Source organism: Oncorhynchus tshawytscha, linkage group LG10 (genome assembly GCF_018296145.1).
Source record: "Oncorhynchus tshawytscha isolate Ot180627B linkage group LG10, Otsh_v2.0, whole genome shotgun sequence".
Classification (NCBI taxonomy): Eukaryota; Metazoa; Chordata; class Actinopteri; order Salmoniformes; family Salmonidae; genus Oncorhynchus; species Oncorhynchus tshawytscha.
The window spans coordinates 79611900-79628581 of record NC_056438.1 but is presented as its reverse complement, the minus strand read 5'-3'; the positions used below and the strand labels follow the sequence as shown (position 1 = coordinate 79628581).

At 44.8% G+C, this 16682-nt stretch overlaps 1 protein-coding gene across 1 annotated transcript in view; it reads right to left on the bottom strand.

Annotated features, from left to right (window-relative positions):
- The window catches only part of LOC112238531 (collagen alpha-1(XI) chain), a 182083-nt gene that overhangs the window by 35930 nt on the left and 129471 nt on the right, over positions 1 to 16682 (bottom strand). Inside the window, exons 32-39 of the mRNA XM_042329158.1 lie at positions 15488 to 15532; positions 15320 to 15373; positions 14450 to 14494; positions 13407 to 13460; positions 12534 to 12641; positions 12199 to 12306; positions 8827 to 8916; positions 6050 to 6103 (exon numbers count right to left, since the gene is read on the bottom strand). Of these exons, the coding sequence (XP_042185092.1) occupies positions 6050 to 6103; positions 8827 to 8916; positions 12199 to 12306; positions 12534 to 12641; positions 13407 to 13460; positions 14450 to 14494; positions 15320 to 15373; positions 15488 to 15532 (558 nt within the window). The remainder of the gene's footprint in view (positions 1 to 6049; positions 6104 to 8826; positions 8917 to 12198; positions 12307 to 12533; positions 12642 to 13406; positions 13461 to 14449; positions 14495 to 15319; positions 15374 to 15487; positions 15533 to 16682) is intronic.

Genomic DNA, 16682 nt, shown 5'->3' with positions numbered 1-16682 from the left:
ATCCACTTATAGTAGTGATTCATTTAGCAGACTCTCTTATCTAGATCCACTTATAGTAGTGATTCATTTAGCAGACTCTCTTATCTAGATCCACTTATAGTAGTGATTCATTTAGCAGACTCTCTTATCTAGATCCACTTATAGTAGTGATTCATTTAGCAGACTCTCTTATCTAGATCCACTTATAGTAGTGATTCATTTAGCAGACTCTCTTATCCAGATCCACTACATCAGTGAGTCATTTAGCAGACTCTCTTATCCAGATCGAACTTCAATGCCATACAACACTCCTTCATTTGGCCTCCAACTGCTCTTAAACGCTAGTAAAACCAAATGCAGCACGCCCGACTAGCATCACCGCCCCTAGATGGTTCCGACCTAGAATATGTGGACATCTATAAGTACCTAGGTGTCTGGCTAGACTGTATACTCTCCTTCCAGACTCATATCAAACATCTCCAATCTAAAATCAAATCTAGAGTCTGCTTTCTATTCCGCAACAAAGCCTCCTTCACCCACGCCGCCAAACTTACCCTAGTAAAACTGACTATCCTACCGATCCTCGACAGTAGCGATGTCATCTACAAAATAGCTTCCAAAACTCTACTCGGCAAACTGGATGCAGTTTATCACAGTGCCATCCGTTTTGTTACTAAAGCACCTTATACCACCCACCACTGCGACCTGTATGCTCTAGTCAGCTGGCCCTCGTTACATATTTGTCGCCAGACCCACTGGCTCCAGGTCATCTACAAGTCCATGCTAGGTAAAGCTCCACCTTATCTCAGTTCACTGGTCACGATGGCAACACCCACCCGTAGCACGCGCTCCAGCAGGTGTATCTCACTGATCATCCCTAAAGCCAACACCTCATTTGGCCGCCTTTCGTTCCAGTTCTCTGCTGCCTGTGACTGGAACGAATTTGCAAAAATCGCTGAAGTTGGAGACTTTTATCTCCCTCACCAACTTCAAACATCTGCTATCTGAGCAGCTAACCGATCGCTGCAGCTGTACATAGTCTATTGGTAAATAGCCCACCCAATTTACCTACCTCATCCCCATACTGTTTATATTTATTTACTTTTCTGCTCTTTTGCACACCAGTATCTCTACCTGTACATGACCATCTGATCATTTATGACTCCAGTGTTAATCTGCAAAATTGTAATTATTCACCTACCTCCTCATGCCTTTTGCACACAATGTATATAGACTCTCTTTTTTTCTACTGTGTTATTGACTTGTTAATTGTTTACTCCATGTGTAACTCTGTGTTGTCTGTTCACACTGCTATGCTTTATCTTGGCCAGGTCGCTGTTATAAATGAGAACTTGTTCTCAACTAGCCTACCTGGTTAAATAAAGGTGTTCTCAACTGGCCTACCTGGTTAAATAAAGGTGAAATAAATAAATAAATACAAATAATCCACTACAGTCACTGAGTCATTTAGCAGACTCTCTTATCCAGAGCCACTTACAGTAGTGAGTCATTTAGCAGACTCTCTTATCCAGATCCACTTACAGTAGTGAGTCATTTAGCAGACTCTCTTATCCAGATCCACTTACAGTTGTGAGTCATTTTAGCAGACTCTCTTATCCAGAGCCACTTACAGTAGTGAGTCATTTAGCAGACTCTCTTATCCAGATCCACTTACAGTAGTGAGTCATTTAGCAGACTCTCTTATCCAGATCCACTTACAGTTGTGAGTCATTTAGCAGACTCTCTTATCCAGATCCACTTACGTAGTGATAGTGATTCATTTAGCTGACTCTCTTATCCAGATCCACTTACAGTAGTGAGTCATTTAGCAGACTCTCTTATCTAGAGCCACTACAGCAGTGAGTCATTTAGCAGACTCTCTTACCTAGATCCACTACAGTAGCGAGTAATTTAGCAGACTCTCTTATCCAGATCCACTTACAGTAGTGAGTCATTTAGCAGACTCTCTTATCCAGATCCACTTACAGTAGTGAGTCATTTAGCAGACTCTCTTATCCAGATCCACTTACAGTAGTGAGTCATTTAGCAGACTCTCTTATCCAGATCCACTTACAGTAGTGAGTCATTTAGCAGACTCTCTTATCCAGATCCACTTACAGTAGTGAGTCATTTAGCAGACTCTCTTATCCAGAGCCACTTACAGTAGTGAGTCATTTAGCAGACTCTCTTATCCAGAGCCACTACAGTAGTGAGTCATTTAGCAGACTCTCTTATCCAGATCCACTTACAGTAGTGAGTCATTTAGCAGACTCTCTTATCCAGATCCACTTACAGTAGTGAGTCATTTAGCAGACTCTCTTATCCAGAGTCACTTACAGTAGTGAGTCATTTAGCAGACTCTCTTATCCAGATCCACTTATAGTAGTGATTCATTTAGCAGACTCTCTTATCTAGATCCACTTATAGTAGTGATTCATTTAGCAGACTCTCTTATCTAGATCCACTTATAGTAGTGATTCATTTAGCAGACTCTCTTATCCAGATCCACTTACAGTTGTGAGTCATTTAGCAGACTCTCTTATCTAGATCCACTTACAGCATTGATTCATTTAGCTGACTCTCTTATCTAGAGTTAGTGAATTCATCAATAGAAGGTGGGAAAACCACATACAGTATCACAGTCATGGTAAGTACATTTTCCCTCAATACAGTAGCTTAGGGATCCCTCAACTATATTCAGCTGCGGGACAATTTTCTTCTTGAGCGGATGGTCGGGGGGCCTGAACATAATCCAAATAATTACAAATTGACCGCAAGAAGCCCAAACAGATATAATGTTTGACTAAAACAGAATAATTTCAAACCTTTCTTACATTCTTACGTCAGAACGGCCCGTAGGTCAGGAGCAGTTAACCCACTGTTCCTAGGCCGTCGTTGAAAATAAGAATTTGTTCTTAACTGACTTGCCTAGTTAAATAAAGGTAAAAAATAACAAATAAAAAAATTGTACGCGAACATATGCCTCTCTATTTTGCGTGGGAATACCTGGGAACAGATTTCTTAAATACAAATCACTTGGAGCTGATTTCCTGGTGTTTTTCCAGTTTTTTATTTCCAACAATAAAAAAAAATAAAAGATGTATTTTTGAAAACTTGCGGGCCAAATAAAACCACCCTTGGGCCAAATTCGGCCTGTGGGCCACCAGTTGAGGAACCCTGCAGTAGCTATCAGCATAGTCAGTGTTTAGGAATATTAGTTATTTAGTAGGAATAGCTACTACAGTATATTACCTAGAACGGAGTAATGTATTGGGCATGTATTCTAAGTAGTATGCTAGTGTGGCCACTCAGGGTTAACAGAGAGACCTCAGGGCTGTATTCACACTGGCCAATCAGACAGGGTTAACAGAGAGACCTCAGGGCTGTATTCAGACTGGCCACTCAGACAGGGTTAACAGAGAGACCTCTGACAGGAAAGACTCCGTGCTGGGTAATGGCTGGAAGCCGTTGAAAAGACTGTTTTCTTTATCGGCATGATGTCAGAGAAACTCCCCTTCAAAGCAATTGTATGACTCTGAAAAGTTTCCTACGCAAACACACACACGCAAACATTCTGTACACACACACACAGAAACTGTACACACACAGACATACACACACTGTACACACACACACGTTGATTCAGGGACACATCTGAGCAGCCACCTGCTACCCTGAGGGCCAGTCTGTTTCATGGCAGAGATCTCCTCTGACACACACACACACACACACACACACACAAACTCTCTGACTAAACTGAACTCCGACCCACCCCTGGCAAGAAATTGATGAAAGAAAATATCAAATGACTGCTGTGTGTGTGTGTGTGTGTGTGTGTGTGTGTGTGTGTGTGTGTGTGTGTGTGTGTGTGTGTGTGTGTGTGTGTGTGTGTGTGTGTGTGTGTGTTTGCGTAGGAAACTTTTCAGAGTCATACAATTTCTTTGAAGGGGAGTTTCTCTGACATCATGGCGATAAAGAAAACAGTCTTTTCAACGGCTTCCAGCCATTACCCAGCACGGAGTCTTTCCTGTCAGACAGAATCTTCCACCATTTAGAACCACCAGAATCAGAACCCTTTCCTTTGTTCAGAACCTCCATTATGTATGCCGTCCATTCTCACATTGGAACTCTAGAACATGAGAATGCTTCCAATGACACGGAACACTCTCATTTGTTATCAAACCCTCCTGGTTCCATTATGCATGCTGTGCATCTCCTCTCCTCTCCTCTCCTCTCTTCTCTTCTCTTCTCTTCTCTTCTCTTCTCTTCTCTTCTCTTCTCTTCTCTTCTCTTCTCTTCTCTTCTCTCCTCTCTTCTCTCTCTCTCCTCTCCTCTCCTCTCCTCTCCTCTCCTCTCCTCTCCTCTCCTCTCCTCTTCTCTTCTCTTCTCTTCTCTTCTCTTCTCTTCTCTTCTCTTCTCTTCTCTTCTCTTCTCTTCTCTTCTCTTCTCTTCTCTCTCCTCTTCTCCTTCTCTCCTCTCTTCTCTTCTCTTCTCTTCTCCTCTCTCTCTCCTCTCCTCTTCCTCTCATTCTCTTCTCTCTCTTCTCTTCTCTCTCTTCTCTTCTCTTCATCTTCTCTTCTCTCTCTTCTCTTCTCTTCTCTTTCTTCTCTGACTAAATGTCTCAGTTTCTCTTCCTCTCTTCTCTTCTCTTCTCTTCTCTTCTCCTCTTAGGAGATTTAACATTCTCTCATTCTCATTCTCCTCATTCTCTTTTCTCTTCTCAGACATCTTGAGGGTTCAAAGAGAAACCAGCCTTCTCGGATCTTTTCTATCTCTTCTGCTTCTCTAACAGACACAAACTCTGCACCATCTGAAGTTCAGTGAATTAACTTCTCCAACATCCAATCTTGATAAAACACTTAAAACTGATTTCTTCTCTTCTCTTCATTGAATTAAAATCTTCTCTTCAGGCTTCTCTTCTCTTATTCCTCTTCTCTCTCCTCAGGCTATCTCTTCTCTTACCAGGCTATAATCACACCCTTCTTCACCTCTTCTGCCTCTCAGGCTATAATCACACCTCATTATGGACCAACCTCTTCTCTTCCTGCCTTCTCTTCTCTTAATCTTCTCTTCTCAACCTCTGCTCTGCCTCCCTCTTCTCCTCATTATCCTCTCATTCTCTGGCTCTACCAGGCTCTTCTCCTCTGGCCTAATCTACCATCTCTCTAACAGTGGTCTGTCGCTTTTAACCAATTATAGAGAGACAGTGTTTATCGCTCTGACTAAATGTCAGACAGTTCAAAGCCGCCTGTCTGTCATGCATACCTCTAAGAGATTCAATTCCCTCCAACTGTAGGAGATTTAACATTCTCACATTCACATTCCCATCATGCATCTTTGGGGAGTCGCTGTGGTAGAGCAGACATCATTGAGGGTTCAAAGAGAAACCAGCCCACTCAGTTACGGATAATTTTGTATCCTGCTGCTTCTAGCTAACAGACACAAACTAGTGCACCATACGAGAGAGTGAAGTTAGGCAGTGAATTAACAAAACACCCCAACATCCAATCTTGATAAAACACATTAAAACAGATTTCCAAACACGGTGTTCAGTATCATTGAATAGGGAGTAAAATGAATGAAATAACAAGCTACCAGGCTATAATCAGACCTCATTATTGACCAACCACCTGCTCTGCCTACCAGGCTATAATCAGACCTCATTATGGACCAACCACCTGCTCTGCCTACCAGGCTATAATCACACCTCATTATGGACCAACCACCTATCCTGCCTACCAGACTACCAGGCTATAATCAGACATCATTATGGACCAACCACCTGCTCTGCCTACCAGACTACCAGGCTATAATCAGACCTCATTATGGACCAACCACCTACTCTGCCTACTAGACTACCAGGCTATTATCAGACCTCATTATGGACCAACCACCTACTCTGTCTATTAGACTACCAGGCTATAATCAGACCGCATTATGGACCAACCACCTGTCCTGCCTACCAGGCTATAAACAGACCTCATTACCATGTGTTGCTCAGAGTCTCTAAAATAATTTTCTCAATACGGTGGTGGGAGTGACGGGATAACCATGGTAACGCAATACTTACGACGGGGCCTTGGGCACCCTGTGGTCCTTCGCCTCCCTTCAAACCAGCTGGACCCTGGATGGAGAGAACAAGAGAAAAGAGAGAGGAGAGGAGGGTTAGACTGTGTGTGTACATATCTGTGTGTATGACAGAGAGAGTGTGGCTGAGTAGGTGTGTGTGTGTGTTTGTGTGTGTGAGAGAGAGAGAAAGAAAGAGAACGAGAGAGAGAGAGAGAGATAGAAAGAGAACGAGAGAGAGAGAGAGAGAGAGAGAGTATGTGTGAGCAAGGACATCGAGGCCCGCCAAAACCATCCACTATTAGATAAAACACTGTCATAACGCCGGGTTCCAACCACACTGTCATAACTCCTGGTCCCAGCCACACTATTGTAACTCCTGGTCCCAACCACACTGTCGTAACTCCTGGTCCCAACCACACTGTCGTAACTCCTAGTCCCAACCACACTGTCGTAACTCCTGGTCCCAACCACATGGTCGTAACTCCTGGTCCCAACCACACGGTCGTAACTCCTGGTCCCAGCCACACGGTCGTAACTCCTAGCCGTCATGGTGGTGTCACCAACAGTACTAGTGGTAGAGGTACCATCTGATTCGTGCTGCTGCTGGCCAGAGGCTGGCAAGGCTTTTGGCTTTTGGTCTAATTGGTCATTTACATTTACACACTGAGCCTCAGCCAAGACAGACAGAGCCAGAGGGCGGTGGAGCGTGTGTGTGTGTATGTGTGTGTGTGTGTGTGTGTGTGTGTGAGTGTAGTTGTGTGTGTGTAGTTGTGTGTATGTGTGTGCTCTCATCTCTCCCCTGCCACAGTCTACCACTGTGTATTAGAACCCTGGAAGTACCAACAACAGCACTGAAAGTTATTTATTGACCCATAAATCGCTCGTGTGGCTCTCACTAAAAGACCGGGAGGAGAGGAGTATGAGCGTGTGTGTGTGTGTGTGTGTGTGTGTGTGTGTGTGTATGTGTGTGTGTGTGTGTGTGTGTGTGTGTGTGTGTGTGTGTGTGTGTGTGTGTGTGTGTGTGTAGGTAATAGGTGTGTGTGTGTGTGTGTGTGTGTGTGTGTGTGTGTGTGTGTGTGTGTGTGTGTGTGTGTGTGTGTGTGTGTGTGTGTGTGTGTAGATCCACAGAGGTGTGTGTGTGTGTGTGTGTGTCCACAGAGTGTGTGTGTGTGTGTGTGTGTGTGTGTGTGTGTGTGTGTGTGTGTGTGTGTTCAGCCTAGGTAATAGGTCTCTCCGACTCTGTCTATTAAAGGATCAAGTATGGATGCAACATGTGACAACACAAATATGTTGCCTACTGCATATTGAGAGAACGTGTCTATCAACTCTGATTGTTTAAATATGGCGAACCTATTAGTAAGTCCATTAGAACGAATATCCTCTAACCCAGAGATGACCTTAACAGCTGGTATATATCTAGGGAGGTACCAGTACCACGATCAGCTAGTATATATCCACAGAGGTACCAGTACCACAATCAGCTAGTATATATCCACAGAGGTACCAGTACCACGATCAGCTAGTATATATCCACAGAGGTACCAGTACCACGATCAGCTAGTATATATCCACAGAGGTACCAGTACCACGATCAGCTAGTATATATCCACAGAGGTACCAGTACCACGATCAGCTAGTATATATCCACAGAGGTACCAGTACCACGATCAGCTAGTATATATCCACAGAGGTACCAGTACCACGATCAGCTAGTATATATCCACAGAGGTACCAGTACCATGATCAGCTAGTATATATCCACAGAGGTACCAGTATCATGATCAGCTAGTATATATCCACAGAGGTACCAGTACCACGATCAGCTAGTATATATCCACAGAGGTACCAGTATCATGATCAGCTAGTATATATCCACAGAGGTACCAGTACCACGATCAGCTAGTATATATCCACAGAGGTACCAGTATCATGATCAGCTAGTATATATCCACAGAGGTACCAGTACCACGATCAGCTAGTATATATCCACAGAGGTACCAGTATCATGATCAGCTAGTATATATCCATCCACAGAGGTACCAGTACCACGATCAGCTAGTATATATCCACAGAGGTACCAGTACCATGATCAGCTAGTATATATCCACAGAGGTACCAGTACCACGATCAGCTAGTATATATCCACAGAGGTACCAGTACCACAATCAGCTAGTATATATCCACAGAGGTACCAGTACCATGATCAGCTAGTATATATCCACAGAGGTACCAGTACCACGATCAGCTAGTATATATCCACAGAGGTACCAGTACCACGATCAGCTAGTATATATCCACAGAGGTACCAGTACCACAATCAGCTAGTATATATCCACAGAGGTACCAGTACCACGATCAGCTGGTAGTAATATGGGACCTGATAGCTGTCTCTATATACTGTATATGTCCTGATAACATTCTATATATACTGTATATGTCCTGATAACATTCTATATATACTGTATATGTCCTGATAACAGTCTCTATATAATGTATATGTCCTGATAACAGTCCCTATATACTGTATATGTCCTGATAACAGTCTCTATATACTGTATATGTCCTGATAACAGTCCCTATATACTGTATATGTCCTGATAACAGTCTCTATATACTGTATATGTGTTGATAGCAGTCTCTATAGACTGTATATGTGTTGATAACAGTCTCTATATACTGTATATGTCCTGATAACAGTCTCTATATACAGTATATGTCCTGATAATGTGGTGTTTCCATGGAGATTGCTGTGTAGATGCAAGGGGAACAGTTCCTTACATTAGCCCCAGGAAGACCTCTCTGTCCAGCGAAGCCCCGGAGCCCGGCTGGGCCAACCTTCCCAGACGTACCCATTGGACCTGGGTCACCCTGGAGGAGAGATAGAGGAAGACTACATGAGATAGGGTATATCATGACAGACATAGCCTGAAGAAGAAGACGACATGAGATAGGGTATATCATGACAGAAATAGCCTGTATATCTCTGTTCTATTCCTGGACCACCCCAGTATCTATCTCTGTTCTATTCCTGGATCACCCCAGTATCTATCTCTGTTCTATTCTTGGACCACCCCAGTCTATATCTCTGTTCTATTCCTGGACCACCCCAGTCTATCTCTGTTCTATTCCTGGACCACCCCAGTCTATTCCTGGACCACCCCAGTCTCTATCTCTATTCTATTCCTGGAACCACCCCAGTCTCTATCTCTATTCTATTCCTGGAACCACCCCAGTCTATCTCTGTTCTATTCCTGGACCACCCCAGTCTATTCCTGGACCACCCCAGTCTCTATCTCTGTTCTATTCCTGGAACCACCCCAGTCTATCTCTGTTCTATTCCTGGACCACCCCAGTCTCTCTCTGTTCTATTCCTGGAACCACCCCAGTCTATCTCTGTTCTATTCCTGTCCACACCAGTCTATTCCTGGACCACCCCAGTCTATCTCTGTTCTATTCCTGGAACCACCCCAGTCTATCTCTGTTCTATTCCTGGATCACCTATCTCTGTTGAGTCTATCTCTGTTCTATTCCTGGATCACCCCAGTATCTATCTCTGTTCTATTCCTGGACCACCCCAGTCTATCTCTGTTCTATTCCTGGATCACACCCCAGTCTATCTCTGTTCTATTCCTGGATCACCCCAGTCTATCTCTGTTCTATTCCTGGATCACCCCAGTCTATCTCTGTTCTATTCCTGGACAATCCCCAGTATCTATCTCTGTTCTATTCCTGGATCACCCCAGTATCTATCTCTGTTCTATTCCTGGATCACCCCACCCCAGACCACCCCTCTATCTCTGTTCTATTCCTGGACCACCCCAGTATCTATCTCTGTTCTATTCCTGGACCACCCCCAGTCTATCTCTGTTCTATTCCTGGACCACCCCAGTCTATCTCTGTTCTATTCCTGGACCCCACCCCAGTCTATCTCTGTTCTATTCCTGGATCACCCCAGTATCTATCTCTGTTCTATTCCTGGATCACCCCAGTATCTATCTCTGTTCTATTCCTGGACCACCCCAGTATCTATCTCTGTTCTATTCCTGGACCACCCCAGTATCTATCTCTGTTCTATTCCTGGACCACCCCAGTATCTATCTCTGTTCTATTCCTGGACCACCCCAGTATCTATCTCTGTTCTATTCCTGGATCACCCCAGTATCTATCTCTGTTCTATTCCTGGACCACCCCAGTATCTATCTCTGTTCTATTCCTGGACGACCCCAGCCTATCTCTGTTCTATTCCTGGATCACCCCAGTCTATCTCTGTTCTATTCCTGGATCACCCCAGTCTATCTCTGTTCTATTCCTGGAACCACCCCAGTCTATTCCTGGAACCACCCCAGCCTATCTCTGTTCTATTCCTGGACCACCCCAGTCTATCTCTGTTCTATTCCTGGACCACCCCAGTCTATCTCTGTTCTATTCCTGGACCACCCCAGTCTATCTCTGTTCTATTCCTGTATCACCCCAGTCTATCTCTGTTCTATTCCTGGATCACCCCAGTATCTATCTCTGTTCTATTCCTGGATCACCCCAGTATCTATCTCTGTTCTATTCCTGGATCACACCAGTCTATCTCTGTTCTATTCCTGGACCACCCCAGTCTATCTCTGTTCTATTCCTGGATCACCCCAGTATCTATCTCTGTTCTATTCCTGGATCACACCAGTCTATCTCTGTTCTATTCCTGGACCACCCCAGTCTATCTCTGTTCTATTCCTGGACCACCCCAGTATCTATCTCTGTTCTATTCCTGGACCACCCCAGTATCTATCTCTGTTCTATTCCTGGATCACCCCAGTATCTATCTCTGTTCTATTCCTGGATCACCCCAGTCTATCTCTGTTCTATTCCTGTATCACCCCAGTCTATCTCCTATTCCTGTATCACCCCAGTCTATCTCTGTTCTATTCCTGGATCACCCCAGTATCTATCTCTGTTCTATTCCTGGATCACACCAGTCTATCTCTGTTCTATTCCTGGACCACCCCAGTCTATCTCTGTTCTATTCCTGGACCACCCCAGTCTATCTCTGTTCTATTCCTGGACCACCCCAGTCTATCTCTGTTCTATTCCTGGATCACACCAGTCTAGTTCTATTCTGTTCTGTTCCTGGATCACCCAGTCTATCTCTGTTCTATCTTCTGTTCAGGTATTCCTGGCACACTGTGGTATTTCACCCCAGAATTCTATTTGTGTCTGTGTAATCTGTTCTATTCCTGGATCACCCCAGTATCTATCTCTGTTCTATTCCTGGATCACACCAGTCTATCTCTGTTCTATTCCTGGACCACCCCAGTCTATCTCTGTTCTATTCCTGGATCACCCCAGTCTATCTCTGTTCTATTCCTTTTAGGTGGCTGTAGAATTGAACCTCCACACATGTAATTTCTCTCTTACTTTGCACTCAGAACATCCTAAGATTCTGTTTCACCTACTCCACCTACTCCACCTACTCCACCTACTCCACCTACTCCACCTACTTCACCTACTCCACCTACTCCACCTACTCCACCTACTCCACCTACTTCACCTACTCCACCTACTTCACCTACTCCACCTACTTCACCTACTCCACCTACTCCACCTACTCCACCTACTCCACCTACTCCACCTACTCCACCTACTTCACCTACTTCACCTCCACCACTTCACCTTCACCTCCACCTACTCCACCTACTCCACCCTTCACCTCTCCACCTCACCTCCACCTCCACTCACCCACACCACCTCCACTCCACCTACTTCACCTACTTCACCTACTCCACCTACTCCACCTACTCCACCTACTCTACCTACTTCACCTACTCCACCTACTCCACCTACTCCACATTGGCAATCTGAATGTCAAATCTAATCGTCATCATCTTCAATGAGCATATTTTCAAAGAGCATCTTGGAAAATAACCTGTTGCTATTTTCATGAAATCTATTCTCAAGATTTTTTGTAAATTAGCGTAGATTGTTAGATATGTGCCATTGGGTTTTCCACTACAAGAGTAAGTGTTGTTGTCCAGTGTTCCTATTCTGGCATTTCAATAGACAAAGCCCAGTTGTGATTGTGTTTTCAACCCCAACCCCACATTTTCTTCATAAAATGCTCTGGCCGGGTGAGACCATTGTCGAGTCATAGGGGAGTTTGTTTACCTTTCCTCCTTCTTTCCCAGCAGCTCCAGGTAAACCTTGCTCTCCGGGGGGTCCAGGGGAACCAGGGTGTCCTCTCTCTCCGATGCCGCCGGTCTCTCCCGTTGGTCCCTGTCAGACAGACACAACACCAGATTTACATACTGTATCACATGTTTATGCTTATTAGATGACATTAAACTAGTAATTCAAAGGTTTTCAAGTAAATGTTTTACATCATTTAGTGTGTGAATGATTACAGGTTCATTTCCCTAGTGTCCTGATAAACATGTTTAGTGTGTAGTGTGTATTGTGTAGTGCATAGTATATAGTGTGTAGTGTGTAGTGTGTGGGCCTACCTGAGGTCCTACAACCCCTCCAGGCCCAGGTGGGCCAGTCTTTCCCTGGAAACCTGTCTCTCCTCTCTGCCCAGGGTGACCAGGCATTCCGTCTTTACCAGGGGGCCCCTGAGGGAGATGAGATGGACAGGTTAAGTTAATAGGGACCACATTGCTGAAGTAGAATGACACTGTAATACATACTGTAGTACCATCAGCTATTTTAAAGGAGAGGTAAGGGCCCATAGGTAAGGGCCCTTAGGTTCTGGGAAGGGTACATATGTAAGGGCCCATAGGTCCTGGGAAGGGTACATAGGTTAGGGCCCTTAGGTTCTGGGAAGGGTACATATGTTAGGGCCCTTAGGTTCTGGGAAGGGTACATAGGTTAGGGCCCTTAGGTTCTGGGAAGGGTACATAGGTTAGGGCCCTTAGGTTCTGGGAAGGGTACATAGGTTAGGGCCCTTAGGTTCTGGGAAGGGTACATAGGTTAGGGCCCTTAGGTTCTGGGAAGGGTACATAGGTTAGGGCCCTTAGGTTCTGGGAAGGGTACATAGGTTAGGGCCCTTAGGTTCTGGGAAGGGTACATAGGTTAGGGCCCTTAGGTTCTGGGAAGGGTACATAGGTTAGGGCCCTTAGGTTCTGGGAAGGGTACATAGGTTAGGGCCCTTAGGTTCTGGGAAGGGTACATAGGTAAGGGCCCTTAGGTTCTGGGAAGGGTACATAGGCTAGGGCCCTTAGGTTCTGGGAAGGGTACATAGGTTAGGGCCCTTAGGTTCTGGGAAGGGTACTTAAGTTAGGGCCCTTAGGTCCTGAGAAGGGTACTTAAGTTAGGGCCCTTAGGTCCTGAGAAGGGTACTTAGGTTCGGGCCCTTAGGTCCTGGGAAGGGTACTTACGTTTGGGCCCTTAGGACCTGGGAAGCCGACTGGCCCCTGGGGTCCTTGAGGTCCCTGTGATAAAAGAAGAAAAAATGAACATCCTTAATCCTCAACCTCCTCCCAATGGCCTCCAAACTAAAACCATCCTTCATCCTCAACCTCCTCCCAATGGCCTCCAAACTAAAACCATCCTTCATCCTCAACCTCCTCCCAATGGCCTCCAAACTAAAACCATCCTTTATCCTCAACCTCCTCCCAATGGCCTATTAAACTAAAACCATCCTTCATCCTCAACCTCCTCCCAATGGCCTCCAAACTAAAACCAGCCTTCATCCTCAACCTCCTCCCAATGGCCTATTAAACTAAAACCAGCCTTCATCCTCAACCTCCTCCCAATGGCCTAATCCTCCAAACTAAAACCAGCCTTCATCCTCAACCTCCTCCCAATGGCCTCCAAACTAAAACCATCCTTCATCCTCACACCTCCTCCCAATGGCCTCCGAATTAAAACCATCCTTTATCCTCAACCTCCTCCCAATGGCCTCCAAACTAAAACCATCCTTCATCCTCACACCTCCTCCCAATGGCCTCCGAATTAAAACCATCCTTTATCCTCAACCTCCTCCCAATGGCCTCCCAACTAAAACCATCCTTTATCCTCAACCTCCTCCCAATGGCCTCCAAACTAAAACCATCCTTCATCCTCACACCTCCTCCCAATGGCCTCCGAATTAAAACCATCCTTTATCCTCAACCTCCTCCCAATGGCCTCCCAACTAAAACCATCCTTTATCCTCAACCTCCACCCAATGGCCTCCAAACTAAAACCATCCTTAATCCTCAACCTCCACCCAATGGCCTCCAAACTAAAACCATCCTTTATCCTCACACCTCATCCCAATGGCCTTCAAACTAAAACCATCCTCTATCCTCACACCTCCTCCCAATGGGCTCCAAACTAAAATCATCCTTTATCCTCAACCTCCTCCCAATGGGCTCCAAACTAAAACATCTCCGCAGATTCTTTGCAATAGAACAGAATACATATATTTAGTACTCACTCTCTCTCCTGGTCCACCGGGAGGTCCGTCGTTGCCTGATGTTCCCTGTGGAGCAGACAAACACAGTCAGATATAGGCTGGAGAGATGGGTGGTAATCTTCGGCATTGTCCTTGACTGCTTCAGGTCATATCTTTGTGGCAGATTGGCCTCAGTGAGCACAGGTGGTTCTGTATCACCCCAAACACTTTTTTCACTATTGTGTCCCTCAGGGCTCAGTTCTAGGGCCCATCCCCCCTGTATATCCTTCCTCTTGGTGACGTCATCCACAATCATAGCATTCAGTTTCGCTGCTATGCGGATGACACACAGCTCTATTTACAAATCAGACCCAGTGACCAAGCTAGCGTAGCTACTCTTCACAAGTGAAGAGACGATCATTCCAGAGTCTAGGTTGAAAACTACAGGAGACCGGGCATTTTCCATTAGGGCCACTAGACTGTGGAATGGTCTGCCAGAGATCAGGCTTGCAGACCCAGTGCCTCTTTTTAAATCCCTGCTGAGAATATACTTTTAGAAAGATGGTTTTAATGTAAGATTTTAAATAGCTATCTTTTTTTTTTTTTTCATTTCTCCTTCTTTATGTTTCTCTTTCTTTGTTAGTACTTCTATTTAATTGTATTATTTTATGATGTGATGCACTTCCTTATTAGTATTGAAAAGCGCTACACAAATAAAGTTATTAGTATTATTATTATTATTATTATTATAATATTATAAAGTAGGCCCGGGTCAAATCATGTTAAATACTTTCAAACATCTGAGCTGCAATTGATGTAATTTGCCATGTATTCATAGAACCAAATATGTCTAGAAGATGTTTCTGGATGGGTCATCGTCCTGGTTAGGTGACACTTATCTTATAAACTGACCTTAGCACCTGGTTTTCCAGTTGGTCCTCTGGCACCTCTTCCACCACGGGGACCCTAGATTACAGGAACACAGAGATGACCAATCATCATCATAGCAACTCAGAGATGGTGTTGTGTTAGAGAGAGAGAATAGACTGCGGACCGACCGATGAGTTTCCAGGTTCTTACCGTTGGGCCACGTTGTCCTCTGGGTCCAGATTTACCAGCGATACCCTGAAAAACAACCACACAAACATCTTTATTCGTGAGACCTGGGGGGGGATCTCAAACAAACAAACTTGATGTAAGAGAAATAGAAAGGATCCATTGACTATATATATTGACTGATAAACACAAGGTAAACAGTAATTACAGATGAATCTATACACACAAAGTTAAGATCATTCAAACACACTATAGCTCCCTCAGACAGACAGACTGCTCTGTGGACGAATGAGAGAAAACAATCTGAAAATCAGGGCACGCGGTGAGTTGACGTAGACCCACATAACCCAGAGTTACTTAGAGTTGACAGCGTGACATGCCTGTCAGCTCTGGCATATCGGCTCCTGATGTGTCTAGGGTTAATGTCCCAAAATGGCACTCTATTCCCTATTTAGTGCACTAGGTCCCCATAGATCCCTGGTGTAAAGTAGTGCACTAAATAGGGAACAAGGTACCATTTGGGATGTAGACTAAGTGTCTGTTTACTTCTCACTCCTCACCGTCTGTCTGTCTGTCTGTCTGTCTGTTTGAGAGGAAAGAAGCCTCTTTTACCAATTCCCTCTCCCCCCCCTCAAAGCCCCCTCTTCTCCTCTCTCCCTCCCCTCTCCTCCCTCCTCTCATCCTCTCTTCACTGGACTCCTGCTGGGCAGTGCTAGACTTCGATGTTCCACTCCACTTCCCCTACTATTGAGTTGTACTGACTTGATTATTTACTTTGGCAGTAGTTCTTGAATTGACTTGTCCTACTTTACTTTGGCAGTAGTTCTTGAATTGACTTGTCCTACTTTACTTTGGCAGTAGTTCTTCTTGACGCTACTTGTTCTACTTTACTTTGGCAGTAGTTCTTCTTGACGCTACTTGTCCTACTTTACTTTGGCAACAGGTCTTCTTGATTCTACCTGTGGTACTTTACTTTGACAGTAGTCCTTCTTGAATCTACTTGGAGGTTAAGGAATGTAGTTCCACAAGAGTATTTCAGACTGGTGTCCTAGAGGTGTCCTGGCTAAATTCCCAAATCTGGCCCTCAAACCATCACGGTCACCTAATAATCCCCAGTTTACAATTGGCTCATTAATCCCCCTCCTCTCCCCTGTAACTATTCCCCAGGTCGTTGCTGCAAATGAGAACGTGTTCTCAGTCAACTACCTGGTAATATAAC